Source organism: Symphalangus syndactylus, chromosome 18 (genome assembly GCF_028878055.3).
Source record: "Symphalangus syndactylus isolate Jambi chromosome 18, NHGRI_mSymSyn1-v2.1_pri, whole genome shotgun sequence".
In the NCBI taxonomy this organism is placed as follows: domain Eukaryota; kingdom Metazoa; phylum Chordata; class Mammalia; order Primates; family Hylobatidae; genus Symphalangus; species Symphalangus syndactylus.
Window position 1 is genome coordinate 47109706 of NC_072440.2, and position 15810 is coordinate 47125515.

Sequence of the window (15810 nt, forward strand, 5' to 3'; positions counted from 1 at the left end):
GTTAAGGTTTTAGAAATAAAACCAATTATTGCCCTTGTCATAATGCAATTTCAGGGGGAATGGGGAACACTTCTTGCCCTACTTTGACTTCCTCCTTGCCCTTCCCCAGGAAAAATTCCCGTATCCAATCTCCCCACTGATGTGTGATACTATCTTTGTCAGACAACACAACCATCCCTTCAACAATCAGAAGACATAGATTGATGCTTACACATCCTTTCCAGCTTTCTTCCTATTTGTTCCCTCTTCCTGTACTTTCTCTGTTATCCCCTCATGCCCATACTTCCTCTAGGACAGTTACCAGAAAAGAACTCCTCCCTAGACTGTTACCCGCACAATCTGCCTTCCTAGCTTTCTGGATCTATTAAAGTGTGGTCTAGGCCTGCAGCATCCACATATTAACCTCCAACTTTCTTCTTAATCAATAGCAATAGGGCTTCTAACCCTTCTCTATTCCACTGCTGCAGCTGCTCTTTCGTTTTATTGAGGACTAACAGTGGTCCAGGAATAACAATAAAATACATACACATTACTATTTAATCACTTAAAAAACAACTCCAGGAGGTAAATGCTAATAATTTGGTCTAAAGAGATTAAGTAATTTGTGGAAGGACACACTTAGGGTAAGTGAAAGAGTGAAGAATTAATTCTGATCTAATCTTAACTCCTTAACTGCCTTGAGAGACCACCTTCATGTTGACTTTTATTTCAGTCTTTATATTCCTCAATCCAATATTATCTAAAAGAACTTTCTGCCAAAATAAATTTGTTCTATAGCTGCACTATTTTTATACACAACCCACTTGCCTCTTGTGGGTATTAAGCACTTACAGTGTGGCTAATGCAACTGAGGAAATACATTTTAAATTTAGTCTGATTTAAATTTAAACAGGCACTCATAGCTATTGGCTACTGTATTGGACGGCACAGCTTCAATACCTCAGCGTCCTTACATCTTGTCAACAGCACCTTCATGCTGACACTTTGCTTTTCCTTGGTTGAATGATCACAATCTCATGATTGTTTTCCTGTTTTCTCCTCCTTTTTTGGGGTTCCTTTCTTCCTCCAGTTGCTTACATGTAAGTTGTTCCCAGACTCCTTTTGTACATTTCCTACATTTTATTCCTGGGCATTGACACTCATTCCGATGTCTTTAAATATCTTTGTATGAATGGCCAAAATCTTTTCCTGACAAAAAACAGAGGTAATGTTCTTTCCAAAACTCTTCTTCATGTTTTCCATGTCTCTTCTCTTAATGGCATGGCGACTTTTTCAGTTCCTCAGATTCACAACTTCTAATTCGTCTTGGGTGCATATGCCTTTTGTTTGGATCTGTGAAATCTTTTGCCAAGTTTCAAGGATCCTGTCCTCCAAATGTCTCACGTGTGTTCCTATCTCTTTGCTTTCCCAGCTGCAACCCCATTTCTTTGTGTTTTCCCCCTGAGACAAACCAATTTGATGATTCTATTCTCAGCATTTCACAGCATGCAGGACTCAAATGTATACAACAGAAGAAAAAAACCCACAATTTTTTGAAGAGCCTTTGTCCAGTAATTAATATTTTGATATCTATTGACAATCCTTTAGAACTTTAAATCTCAACAACAAAAAAGTATTGCGGATTTCCATAATTTATACAGAATTATTTGAATTCTATAAACTTTTCTGAACAGAGCGATTAAATGTCAAGAATCCATGAAGCCTAGAAGATGCCTTAACAGTTTTGAGGTTTTATTAAAGCCACTTTTTTATTATATTAACCAAATGCTCTCTGAGAATCAAAGACTTTTGTTTGTTTGTTTGTTTTTTGTTTTGAGATGGAGTCTTGCTCTGTCGCCCAGCCTGGCAGCCTCTGCCTCCCTTTTGCAGATTCGGAAGCAGAGCCTGGAGAAGGTCACATGACTTGCCCGTCGCTTGATCAGCTTGGGGCCAGCTGGGGCCATACGGGGTCTCCAGGCTGCAAGTCCTTTCCAGGCCTGTCCCTGCTGCCCTCTGTGACAATTTCTGCCGATTCAGCATCAATGGTTTGTCCCGCAGCTGCCGTGCAGACAAACTTCAGCCATCAGATGTTCCCTGAAGCACAGAGTCCCGTTCTCAGAAGCCAACCAAGCTGCGCTTCTGGGCAGTGCTCTCTCACTTCGTGGCCAGGACGTCGGCTGTGACTCTCCTCTTTCCTGGGGAGCATCTTCAGCTGATCTACGTCCTGCATGGTGCTGCAGGCGGGGCAGCAAGATACGCTTGTGACGTAAGAGTCTTGGCACATGTGAGGTAGGTAGGGTCAACACGGTGAGGTCCACAACTCGACACCAGCCCTCCAAGCCTGGGAGGCACCCCTCCTCGACTAGGCAGACAAGTATTTGGGCTGTCTCACCAGTCCTGTGGGAGCAATCCGCTTCCGTCAGAGGATCTGTGGATTCTCTCGGCTTTCCTGGTATATTCCTGCAGTAGTTCTGGAGCAAAAGTTCATAATGCGAGTGAGTCTCTAATCTAGTCTTGCCTCCTATCCACCATTTTCCCCTCGAGAACTCTCCAACCCCGTTTCTGAGATTCAAATATCAAGTCCTTTAGAATAGTTTGAATAATTATAATCATCAAATAATTAAATATACAATAATTATTAACAATTAATAATAATGATTAATTATAATAATTATTTAAATGGCCTCTGTTCCCTGCCTTCACTGATTCTGTTTATCCTAACTACTGCTCTCAAATTAACCATGTTGAAGCTTAGCTCTGAACATTTATTCTCATGCTGTGAAACTTTGAGGGCTCATGATTAATTCCAGGTAATGCCCATGTACTTCAGTCCGGATTTGGGCTTCATAATTCTCAATTCCCATCTCTACCCTAATTCCTCTTTCTCCATGAAAACTTTCTGGACCTTTTGATTGAAAACAAAACAAAAACAAAACAGAACAAACAAAAAAACCCTCTCTCTAATTTCCCACAGCAGAGTCACTTTCTATTTTGTTACATATTTTTATTCATAAACATGTGCTATTAGCTCATGAAGAGTAGAACACTTTTTCATTTATATTCCACACAGTACTTAGAATAATGACATACAAATTGTAAAACTCATATAATCTTATTCAGTTCTTAACTATTTTTTAATTTAAATGGTTTTAGTGTTTCTTATATACCACCCATCTCTAAGTATTGGGAATACACAAGGGAAACAAAGACATTTCTCTGTTATACGGATTTCAAGGCCTATCAGGTAAGACATTCTGGAAATTATTTTAAAATACAATGTGTGCTTGGATATTAAATTGTGTTCTAGGTACAGTCTGGCATAAAGGAAAGAGTAATAAAATCTGAGTGGATGACTTAAGGACAATTTTGTAGAGTAAGAAATCCTGGGAAATCTGGATCTTAAAGTACTCGAAGGAAGTTTATCCAGGAGTATAAAAACGATGAAATCCTAAAAAGCCTGAAGAATTTGAGCAGAGGCCTCGAGGTGTGAAACAGCATGACACATGGAAAGCTACATGTAATTCTGAGTGTCTAGAACACAAGGTGAATAATGCGTAAAGAAGGAAGGGCAGTGGTAAGAGAATGGATTAGACCTGAAGCCTTAAATGTAAGCATGTGTGGAGGACTTTGTATACCATCTTAAGAAGTTTTGGTTTTCTCCTATACGGAAGCCATTAAAAGTTTTAAGTAGGAAGAGTAACTGTTCTAGATGTGCTTTTCTGAAAGTCCTCTTTGGTAGGAGAATGGAAGGATTCAAAATGGGAAGCAGCAGAGGTAACTTAAAATTTTGATGGAATGCAATTGGCAAAGATATATCATCTTAATGCAGGAGCAGAGAGGAAGAGGAGAAAGAACCCAAGGAATGAATGACTGGTAAGTGGGTGGAAATGGAGTTAATCAAGAAAACATACAATAAAGATAAAATGCTTTGGCAGGAAAATATGTACTCATTGATTCCTTAAAGCTTTGGACTGGCTGAACTTGTGGAGCCTCCAGCCCTTCCAGGTATCCACGAGGCAGCTAAACATGGAAATATGATTGCAGGAGAGCAGTCTGAGCTGGAGGTATAATTTGGGGTTCATCAGATTTTAGATTAAAATACAAACATGGCTGTGGGAAAAGGATGCAAGGAGAAGCTGGCCTAAAGTCTTTCTGTGACGTGATTTGTCATTGTGTGTGTGTGTGTGTGTTGAAAAGAAAAATATTTGTGCTTGAAGGAAACTAATTTCATCTCGTTTGCTCTAGGTAATATAGAAAAAAATTGTCTTCCTTCAAAACTCTTCCTTTTTTATATAGCTTAGAGCAAGAAAGATGAAATTAGTTTCCTTCAAGTATGAATACTGTTCTTTTCAGCACACACACACACACACACACACACACAGCATTTTAGAGAGACCATAATATCTGTTCTTATTTTCTAATTGCTAGTTGAAATGAAAGATAATTTGTGTTAGTGTCTGAAGAATAATGTATTTAAAATACAATGAGAGGAGACATTTTTGATAAAAGTAGAACACAATCTTTTGATTCCTTACTTCCATTTGTGATTCTGTAAAATAGGTCATAGCCTCAAACTTTTTTATTATATATTGTTTAGGAGATCAAGTCTTTCCGGAGACAGAAATAAAAGTAAAGATGGTTATAGTCTTTCCAGGACTTATTTACTGAGTATTTTTTTTTCTAATGTAGAGAAAAAAAAATATTGACTCATCCTTGCAAATGTTTTCGAAAATCCTTAAGCTGAGAAAATATTTTGCATAATATCCCATCATATTGTATACTTCATATACTTAAGCCCCCATCTGTGGTACTGACTATTCATTCTTACAAAGTTTAGTACCTTCACTTTTGTTGATATCAATCAAGCCTAATTTGCTTCATTTTATTCTTATTTTACTTCAGTTCATAATTGCAACATAATCTTATGAGGTATTTGGCTTCTCCTGAGAGTGACCGTATTACCTAAGTGTGTGTGCACTCTCCCAGCTTTGTCTATCTTTTCCTTTTATTATTTTATACTAAATCTGGGGGAACATTTAGTGATTTGTTGAGATACAGGATAACCAGCTCGATAAATTCGAGTTTCACTTTGAGTTCTGGGAAAAAGGAAGCAGAATATTTTGTTCAGAAGGGCCATTGGCCCTGGAATTCTTCCTCTTGATTAGTTGCCAGAGGCTGGGCTGCTGATCTCAGAGTCACAGAGGAAGACCCATCTGTTTTCTCAGGCTTCTCTTCTTAGGGAGAGATGTGAAGGAAGCTCTGTGAAATCTCCAGGGACTGGCTGAAATTCTTGAGACAAGTTTATAGTTTAGCTCTGTGAAGAATCATCCATGACTATTAAGATGAGACATTTTATTCTGCTCAAATATTCTTAGAGAACATTTTATCACTTCGAGTTAATTAAAAAAAAATACAATATTCTCTTCTTTTTAATGTCAGTTCTATAATTCAGCTACAAATTTTACAGCAACACTTATTCCCAATAATAAAGGCTAGAAATTATTAACAAACACATATTTACATATATTATTTTTATCTCTGACAACTTAAAAGGGATTTTTATATTAATGGCTATCATTGTATTAGTAATGTACTCACTTTGCTATGTAATTTATAAATTTCTATATATTAATATTTCTTTATCATTGACTATTAATAAAATAATACATTCAGGCATTATATTTTTAAAAACATTTTTTAAACAATGAAGTTTATCTAATTGTATTTCATCCTGTACCACATCCTAATCATGTTTCTATAATTTGCTCTCATCAGTTTTTTTTTTTTTTTAAGATGGAGTTTCACTCTTGTTGCCCAGGCTGGAGTGCAAATGGCACTATCTCAGCTCACTGCAACCTCCGCCTCCTGGGTTCAAGTGATTCTCCTGCCTCAGCCCCCCGAGTAGCTGGAATTACAGGCATGTGCCACCACGCCCGGCTAATTTTTGTATTTTTAGTAGAGATGGGGTTTTGCCATGTTGGCCAGGTGCTGGTCATGAACTCCTGACCTTAGGAGATCTATCTGCCAGGGCCTCCCATCTTATCAGGTTTTAGAATCCATTACCTCACCAGTTGAAACTCAAATTAAGTTATCCTGCTATCTTGTGGTTGCAACTGGAAATAGCAAATGTTGTATTTAGGAGTTAGAATTCAAGCTTAGCTGTTGAGATAGAACAACAACAAAAAAATCAGATCCCTGAGAGAGAGCTAAAGTACACTGAGAGAACACTTGCTCTTAATCAAGATTTCAATAGTGAGTGATCAAATCGCTTTCCTTCAGTGCCCATGGAGACACTGGGAAGAAGTCAGCCACACTGAAAGGCCACTGGAGATAGATTTGGAGCCAGAGAGCAGCTCAGCAGTAATGATTAAAATTATCCCTTAGTGGTCCTAAAGACTTAAAGCTCCTACTAATTTTTTTTCAAGAAAGCCAGACTCTGAGAAATTGGGCCAAATGATTTTCTAATAGAAAATTAATTCACTGCAGATTTACTACGTTTCCTTTTCTTTTTCTGACTCAATCCAGGGTTGGAGTCAAACTCTCAAGGAACTAGCCTCACAAGGATGACACAACTCCAGTCTGGGGTCTATTTTCCAATGCAGCTTTTTTATTTTGGGTTCCAGCAGTGATTCCTGTTAGAAAGAGAGAAATGTGCAAATTTCAGTGTTTCCAGAGGTCTGCACTTTTGCTGGTTCCCTTGTCCTCATTCCCAAGCACAGTGAGACCATTCTTGGGGTAGCTTCCATATTCAGTCTGAGAAGACGAAGAGGACTTATCTCCACACCTCTGCTCTCTTTCCCCAGTGACAGCGCCTTGTAAGAGCCTATGGGGCCACATCATGTTGCTAATATACATTCTTAAAGCAGTGAACTTCCCATTTTGTGGAGGAAAGATTGGCTCCTATTTATAGTCTTCATTTTCACCCTAAACCCCTAAATCCAAAAACTATGTATAGGAAATCTCATTTTCTAGAAACTCTGAAGAATGTCTCAGTAGTTAATAAATAACTTTTAATTACACAGTGTTAACTGCAGAGTGGGTACTAGAACAAAGTCTTTCTGAGTTAAACTGAACGTCGTTAATTTCTTAGATACCTTGTGTTTGATCTATGTCGTTTATGCCTCAGCTTTAATAATTAAACCTTTATTCACTAAATCCCACTATAATGTAATCAACGAATAGATGCACATCTGCTCAGTTCTACCACCACCGTTTAAAAACATTTTTTCCTTTACAAAGCCCTGTATTTCCTCTGGCTGATGCTGAAAGTATTAATGGTGGCCAAGAGGCTTCTGTCACTTAACGAGTAGCAGGTGTGGTCAGAATAACTTATTATTTATCACTTCCTCACCCAGGATATTGTTCTAGGCTTGTAAGACATTTATGCACTTCTCCATCAATGGCCTCTTTATTTCTAACCGAGTGTTTTCGTGTCTGAAATGAACATTACACTTCACACTAAACTGACGTTCGCTACCTCAGAGACTACCTTCACCTACTGGGGACAGTGATGGAGGTCAGCTGGAGCAACTCTACTAATGTTTCCCAGATTCGGTGATTATTTGAGGTCATGGGGTAAGGTAGTTGGTGGAAAGGACGGGGTATGGAGGAAGGAGATCACTGTATTTTGATATAGATTTTATTTATGGTCTTCACTGTGTGATTGGAAATCCTTCCCACAGTCTGACCACTCCAGATGGATTGGAGCTGATCCATTTGAATTGCTTTGTTTGATGTTCTGTTGTGAGATTAATTTAAAAAACACCTTTTTTTGGATGCATGATAGTTTTTCATCTTAAGGCTGAATCCAAATTACGGCCATCTTAAAGATTCATTACACTGGTGGAACATGAATTCTTTGAGAGTAGAGACATTTTAGATTTTGCTGTTCACCTTCCTGGAATTAATCTCACACAATCCTCAGAGCTTCTTGGATTCGTGTTTGATTGAGTTCTTTTCATTTCTTCAGATTTTCTCAGGCCTCTGTTCTTCTGTCAGGATTGATAGAAATATTTGCAACTGCCACAGACACAAATTTCCTGATTTAATTGTTAAAAGGATCTTGATATCAGTCTGAAGGAGGGAAATTTTACTGTATGAAGGAATGCTAAGTATTGTGGCAAGCATTTTCCTTAGTCTTGGTGGACTTATTGGTCCTTAACAGCGTCTAGATTCATTTGGTTTTCCTTTGCTATGCCACTTGTCCATGGATAGACAATCAGACCTACCTAGACATGTGTTGGATCTTAGGTTTTCTTTTCAGAAACTGTGTATAAGTTGCCAGATACTTAAAAAAATGAGTTAACTGAAGGATGGGAGATTAAAAGTTTAATATATTTTTAAAATAAAATTGTTATCAATCTTTATCGGGAACTATTATAGTATAATGCTATATGTATTTATAATTTTAATTTAAATATTTGTATGAATCTATACACATTTTTAACAACTAAAATCATTTTAGACTTTAAAAAGTCTCATTTGCATACTCTCTGGGTTTGAAGAATCCTTGAGAATGAAGTTCAGAGTTTACTCACTATGTATTCCTGGGATTGGTCCAGTAAACATCCTTTTCTGGAAGTAAGCTAAGTTTTTATAGCCAAGATGGTGTTATGTGAAGGAAGTGGGAATTCAGCTGCAGTTTTGATTTTGTGAACACCTCAAGAGAGCTTTCAAATATGTAAGAGTTGATTGGACTAATATCTCCTGTATTTTGTTCTGACCATTTAAATTCAACTTTCTAATTATTACATACATATCTAACTTATATTTAAGAAGGAAGATGTCTGTAGAAACCATTTGATGTCTAGGTAGTCATAAGTCCACTTAAGCCTTCTTTTCCTGAAAGCAGGAAGACACCATTTGCCAAATGTAAACAAAACTGAGCACCACAGACCTGTTGCTTCAGTAACTAGGAACCCACAACTTCAAACGTTGCAAATTTAGCATTACATAGCTAGGGTGAAAAGAATTTGATAAACACTTTACATTATTTGAAGAAACATGTATCAACTAAATCTAATATTCAGTATTTGTTACCTATCTTCTGGTTACCTTTCAGCAAGAATCTACAAAGCATTTTAAGCTTTGAAGTTTCTAGCATTTTTTCCCAAATTTGAACAGACAATAAATCTCCTATTAAAAAGTTTCAGAAATGTAACACATTGTACACTAATATTTGTGGTCTTCTTTCTTTAAGAATATAATCCAGGATTATCTGCAACCAAATGGGACAGCAATAAACTGATCCAGTCTGTTAGAAATAGAGTAGAAATCATTTAATCCAAGTAGAAGAGAGATAAATCCTACCCATATTTTGGGGGTTCTGACATTTTTTTCTTACTTGGATCAGATGAAAAAAGTTGAAATGTCAAAAATCTAATTGAAGAGTTTTATGAGGAGAGAAACTTGTTCAATGACTCCCTTCTTCACAAAGGGAACAGTAAGATAGCAAATATAATGTGTGTAGAGATGCTAATATCTTAAAGAAGTTTATACTCCAAGCAGATGAGAACAATCTCTCGTCCTTTAAGTATTTAATTCACCAATAGTTGTTCTCAAGTTAGGGCCCTAAGAGAGAATGATGGACCCTAGATAGGATGGCTAGATCACCTTCTTGAAATTGGCTCAGAAAATATCACGTTTTTTTCTAGGGGGTAAAATGTTAAGAATAGTGGAACTGGTTTGCCCCTGGAAGCGGGGACAAACCTACATGAGTTTGAGCTTTGTAGAGAGGAAGTCTGCAGCAATGTCTTAGCGTCTCCTTTTATAATAATCTTTCCCAGTTTGCAACCTTTCTGTTAATGATCTCTTCCCACAGTTATAGAACACAGAGAAGTTAGTCAGAATCCAGCCAAGTAGGCTATGTCCTATTAACCCAGACAATGAAGGTTTACCGATTAATGAAACTACAAATATTAAGAAATATTTCATAATAAAATGGAGGTGAAAAGCTTTACAGTAGGAATGAAAAGACTCACTAACTTCTTGCTTGCTTTTTGATGTGCTTCCCTTTTATAATGAATTATCTCAATGCTGTGATGCTCCTGAAAACCAGACTAGTAGAAATCTCCATGATAGATATCAGAATGCAGTTTATCCAAATGCAGAACATGTCCTGTTCCTGTCAATTAGGGAGAAGATAAGATATTTCCTAAAGCCTTTACATTTATTTTGAGAGGCACAAATCATAGTTTTGTAATCCCTGAGAAGTCACCGGTAACAGATATTTTGAATAAAAGCAGAGTATCAGCCCCAGCAAAAACTAGATGCTAGACAAATTGAATTTTTATAAAACTTAGGCTTTCTCCATTTGTTCTCAGTCTGCTGTTAGGTAATCCAGACACTATCTTCTCCTTCAAATTCTCTTCAGCAGAGGTCCAACTAATCTTCACTTATGTGTTAACTGTAGAGGGGTTTTACCTTGCACAAAAATAATCTGCTTTTCAATAAGGACCTCCTGACAGTCAAAGCATTCCAGCTTTGAAGTGAAATGAATGAATCTAGAATGCCAGCAATTCAGGGCCTTCAAAGAGAAAGAGTGATATTTCTGAGGACACTTTTGTGTTCCTTGAATGAGGATCCTGTGAATGGCCCCATATTCCATTGAGGCCATTCCGGTCCTATGTGTGCGGTGAAGTAACTTCCTGCCTTGCCTCCAATCTGCCCCAAGCACTGTCAGCATTACAGGGCTGGGCATATAGATTTTATATTTCTACTTGGAAGGGCCTTGAAAGATCCCTTAAGAGAGCTATTACAGTCTTTTGTACATCTCATTCTTCTTCCAGAGTCTAGAGGGAATTAGGAATTGGGGAGCATTCTGTTTCTCCCCTAAGGGTGATTAAGAATCCTTAAGTTTCTTGAGGATATAAAGCTATAACCTTCTTAATGGATAGAAACTTCATAAATCTAATCCTGACTGCTGTCGTGTATTACTTCCAAAGTTTTTTTGTTTTGTTTTGTTTTTGAGATGGAGTCTCACTCTGTTGCCCAGGCTGGAGTGTAGTGGTGCCATCTCGGCTCATTGCAACCTCCGCCTCCTGGGTTCAAGCAATTCTCCTGCCTCAGCCTCCTAAGTAGCTGGGATTACAGGCATGTGCCACAATGCTTGGCTTTTTAAAATTTTTTTTTTATTTTTATTTTTATTTTTAGTAGAATCGGGGTTTCCCCATGTTGGCCAAGCTAGTCTTGAACTCCTGACCTCAAGTGATCCACCAGCCTCAGCCTCCCACACTGCTGGGATTACAGGCATAAACCACTGTGCCAGGCCTATTTCCAAAGTTTTCTATGGGTATCCCATTATTTTAGAGAACTTGAATCCACATGGGACTTTTGGATTTGATTCCGTTTGCTTATCTGTTTTATTCAATTGCTATTGTTAGTGGAAGGAGTTAATAACATAATTCGTGAGGAAGAAAGCCTGGTGGAATTTTAACAATAGCAAGAAACAGTGGTGTGCTAATTTGGTCATTGTACATATCCCAGCTTGTTATCTCAATTTTAACAGTAGCTCCTGTGCTAAGTCATGCATACAGATGTTGAAGATACGACCTCAGGAGATCTTTCAGGCTGCCAAGACTATTATATCTAGTGTAGTTTGTTACTGAGATGCTCAACCCCTCTAGGAAGCAGCTAATTTGTGCAGCACACATGATCTTTTGCTTGTTGTCCAAGAGTAGTAGAATACACATGATTTCTAAGGCAAGCTTTCAACTCGCAGTGCTAGTCTCTAGATATAACTTAAGATATTTAAGAAGTCATAAGGCCGGGCGCGGTGGCTCACGCTTGTAATCCCAGCACTTTGGGAGGCCGAGGCGGGCGGATCACGAGGTCAGCAGATCGAGACCACGGTGAAACCCCGTCTCTACTAAAAATACAAAAAAATTAGCCGGGCGTGGTGGCGGGCGCCTGTAGTCCCAGCTACTCGGAGAGGCTGAGGCAGGAGAATGGCGTGAACCCGGGAGGCGGAGCTTGCAGTGAGCCGAGATCGCGCCACTGCACTCCAGCCTGGGCGACAGAGCGAGACTCTGTCTCAAAAAAAAAAGAAGTCATAAAATGACTTTTTTTTGCTATAAGATGAAAAATTTTTATCTCATATATAGTATGAAGAGTTGGACATTCAGTTATGCATTTGAAATATGCAAGAATGAAGGCCACTTTAATAAATTTGGTCTATTTTTAAAATATGAAAACAAACTAATAATCTGTCTTAGTATGGTATATAGTATTGCATACATCTGAAAATGGTATCATATTTTGCTGAGCTGGAAATTGCCCTGGTGTTCAAAGTGTTTTTCATATAAAAAGATTAAGCAATATTTACATTCATTTTTAAAAATAATTTTAAAACTCTCATTAGAGTATACTTTTCTAACACTAGATTGACTTAAAAACCAAATCTTAGCTTGTGACAATTAGGGTGTGACCGTATAATTCTTGCTCTTTTTCTTTCAGTAAGAACATACAGTCCTATTGATTCCTTTATTAACTTAAATATTTATTTTATGTTATTCAAACTAATTTAAATGTGAAAAGCATGGATTCCTAATAATGATACGAAAATAGGTCAGAAAGCTCCATCCTTCCTGCTTATATCAGCTTATAGAAGAATGTTCTCTTCAGTTTCTGTAGATCTGTTGTGTGTTAAGGCGGGGGCAAGGGCTAAGGTAGCAATTGTTTCCTACTCCTTGCACAAAATAGGATCTGCACATTGTCAACAGGCTGGAAATAACCAAATAGCAATGATTATGATGAATGGCTTTATCTGACCAATCTTATCTTTTCCAAGCTTAAGCAAGCTTTAAAAAATGGAAATCCTTATTCAGGCTTTGCTACTTGTCATGATCTAAGGCAGAGGCCTCCAAAACAGTAACCTATAATTGGGATCTATGAAATGGAGGACTTCCCACAGTAAAGTAATATCTTATTCTGCTTCCTGCATCTGCTGGGAAGTCTTTAGAGTAAATCTAACAAATGTTCACAAGGAACAGTTCCAGAAAATGTTACTTTCTCTTTAAAGGAGATGTGACTGTAATGAGTCTGTCTCTCTCTCTCTCTCTCTCATCTCTTACTGATTTGCTAGAATTAGATGATACAGTAAAATGAGCTCCATGGCATGGAGTTTGGATTACTTATTTTTATAAAATTAGCTTATTAACAATGTATATTTCTAGTCATGGAATTTCCTACTATGTTCTTTTTGGAACTTTTGTCATTAGTCCGAAGACCTGCTGTACCTGTTCTTTCTTCTGGATATTTTTCAGTGACCTTTGACTAATCAACAGTAGCATTTTGGCCTGTTCTAGCATTAGGTAATAAAAATGAAACCCTTCTCCCCCCAGTAAAATAGCAATTGTAACTCTATATCCAATTGCCAAAAATAAATAATACTATTTATTTCTATAGAAAGAACTTGAAAATAATAACATCTATAGTTTTAAATTCGAGGTCTACATATAACAGAGTAGTATAACACAAAATGGCATGGAATATTTTAGCACAATAGTAGAAACCAAGAGATCTGAGCTCTATGAGAGTAAATGACTAGTCAATGACTATAAGCCCTTCAACAACGAGGACTTCAGTTATTCTTATCTGTGAAGTTAAAAAATGGGATTGTAGATGTACTAAATTATTTTTATATTATAAAATTACATAATTTACTGTGAGGTTTAAGTGGCACATCCCTTTTTGTCCTGTTTTGGGTATTAAATAAGGTAGTATATGGCGAGTCCTAATGTGGTGCCTGGGACTCAGGAAAGAATCGATAAATGGCAGTGATGTTCCTTATGATTTTGTGAATTACGTTTGTCAGTTAAAACATGTTACTTTAAGAATAACCACAAGATGGCAGTATTCACCTTCATAGTTAAGTTTTTTTCTATGATTATGCTGCTGCGGAAGGAATTGGGTGTATTGTTTTAGCGACTTCCAAGTAGAACAAATGAAATAGTTTTCTCACTTGAAAGGAGAGCAGTTTTAAGATTTTATATATATATATATACGCACACACATCAGTTTCCAAGCTGCTAAGGATTACCTATCTTGATACATTTTTCACCTAACCACGTGTCTTCTGAAAAACTCTGAATACATTTTGGTCCCCTTCTATGTGGACTGATGCTCCTTGGATAGCGGATTCTCTTTCAGCTTCTTCATGTCTATCTATGAGGATAAAACAGAGAAATAAATTATAGTTCAAATTTTGCACTTTGGTTGGTGAATCCTGGGCATAATTTGAGTAGTATGTGACACAACCTCAAAAGTAAGGTTATTTTTTAAATAACAATTTTATTTTTTAATGAAATGAAGGCTAGCTAGCTAGAAAACATAATCTTAGTTTAAAGAGTCATGAAAGAGGAAATCTGTTTAAAAGATTAAAGCCATTTGAAATCTATAAACGAGTGTTGAGTAGGGGAAAATGTGTTTTCCTGTGATGGTATACATTGCACATACTTTATTCCAGTACTATTAGCATGGGAGTGTCAGTTCTTACTAAGAAGAGTTGGAACTCACACATTCATCATCACCGTGTTATTTAAATTGATTTTTTTTTCTATGGTAGATTTCTTTGTGTTTGAAGGGTCCAATTTGGCTCAGAAGGAAACATTCAACAATGAAATATGTAGGAGCCGCTTGGCTAGCACATGACATCAGTTAAGTTATACAGAAACTCAAAATTAAAATTGTAACTCTTTCAAATAAAAAATGATCTCAATTTTTGTTTCCTGTGAAAGGTTTTTTGTATAAATTGACCTGTGTAGCACCAAAATAGTAAGATGTCTTACAATTAAGTTTGCTCATAGAAAACATTAAAGAAAATGATTTTTATTAAAATAAAGATATACATTTATGCACATTTTTAAAAAGCACTGTAAAAAAATGAAGATCTGTAAATGAAGGGACTCTGGAGTGACACTTGCCTGTATTGAGAACATAGAAACACCATTGATACATTTCTTCATATTTATAAAATAACACAAAAGTTACATATGGCGAATGGAGAATAAAACCATACCTTTATTGTAGTATTCCAAGAGTATATAGGAGTACAGTGTATATTTTATCTATAGCTCCTGACTGCCTTTTTTTAATGAAGGTAAATGATAGACATTAATTATTCTAAGTTGGAAGATGAATTAACTTAGAAAAATAAAAATTGCTTCATAACTCTGTTAAATTGTTTTGATGCAACCAACTTACTCCCTTTCTTCCTCCCTCCCTCCTTTCCCTCCCTCCCTCCCTCCCTCCCTCCCTTCCTTCCTTCCTTCCTTCTTTCCTTTTCTCTCTCTCTTTCCGTTTCTTCCTTCTTTGTTTCTTTTCTTTCTTTCTTTCTTTCTTTCTTTCTTTCTTTCTTTCTTTCTTTCTTTCTTTCTTCTTTCTTTCTTTCTTTCTTTCTTTCTTTCTTTCTTCTTTCTTTCTTTCTTTCTTTCTTCTTTCTTTCTTTCTTTCTTTTTTTCTTTCTTTCTCTCTCTCTTTCTTTCTTTCTTCCTTCCTTCCTCTTCTTTCTTCCTTCCTTCCTTCCTTCCTTCCTTCCTTCCTTCCTCTTCTTTCTCTTTCTTTCTTTCTTTCTTTCTTTCTTTCTTTCTTTCTTTCTTCTTTCTTTCTTTCTCTCTTTCTTTCTTTCTCTTTCTTTCTTTCTCTCTTCCTTCCTTCCTCTTCTTTCTTTCTTTCTTTTTTCTTCCTTCCTTCCTTCCTTTCTTTCTTTTTCTTTCTCTTTCTTTTTAACTCATTTTTCCTTCCTTCCTTCCTTCCTTCCTTCCTTCCTTCCTTCCTTCCTTCTTTCCTTCTAAATCATCCAGCATCATAAGAATTCTGAGAGCTTTCAAAATC

General features: G+C 36.9%; 1 protein-coding gene across 1 annotated transcript in view; it reads left to right on the top strand.

Annotated features, from left to right (window-relative positions):
* The first annotated feature begins 1898 nt into the window (after positions 1–1898).
* The window catches only part of LOC129467462 (uncharacterized), a 128964-nt gene continuing 115052 nt past the window's right edge, over positions 1899–15810 (top strand). Inside the window, exons 1-3 of the mRNA XM_063622352.1 lie at positions 1899–2151; positions 2292–2474; positions 3133–3223. Of these exons, the coding sequence (XP_063478422.1) occupies positions 1899–2151; positions 2292–2474; positions 3133–3223 (527 nt within the window). The remainder of the gene's footprint in view (positions 2152–2291; positions 2475–3132; positions 3224–15810) is intronic.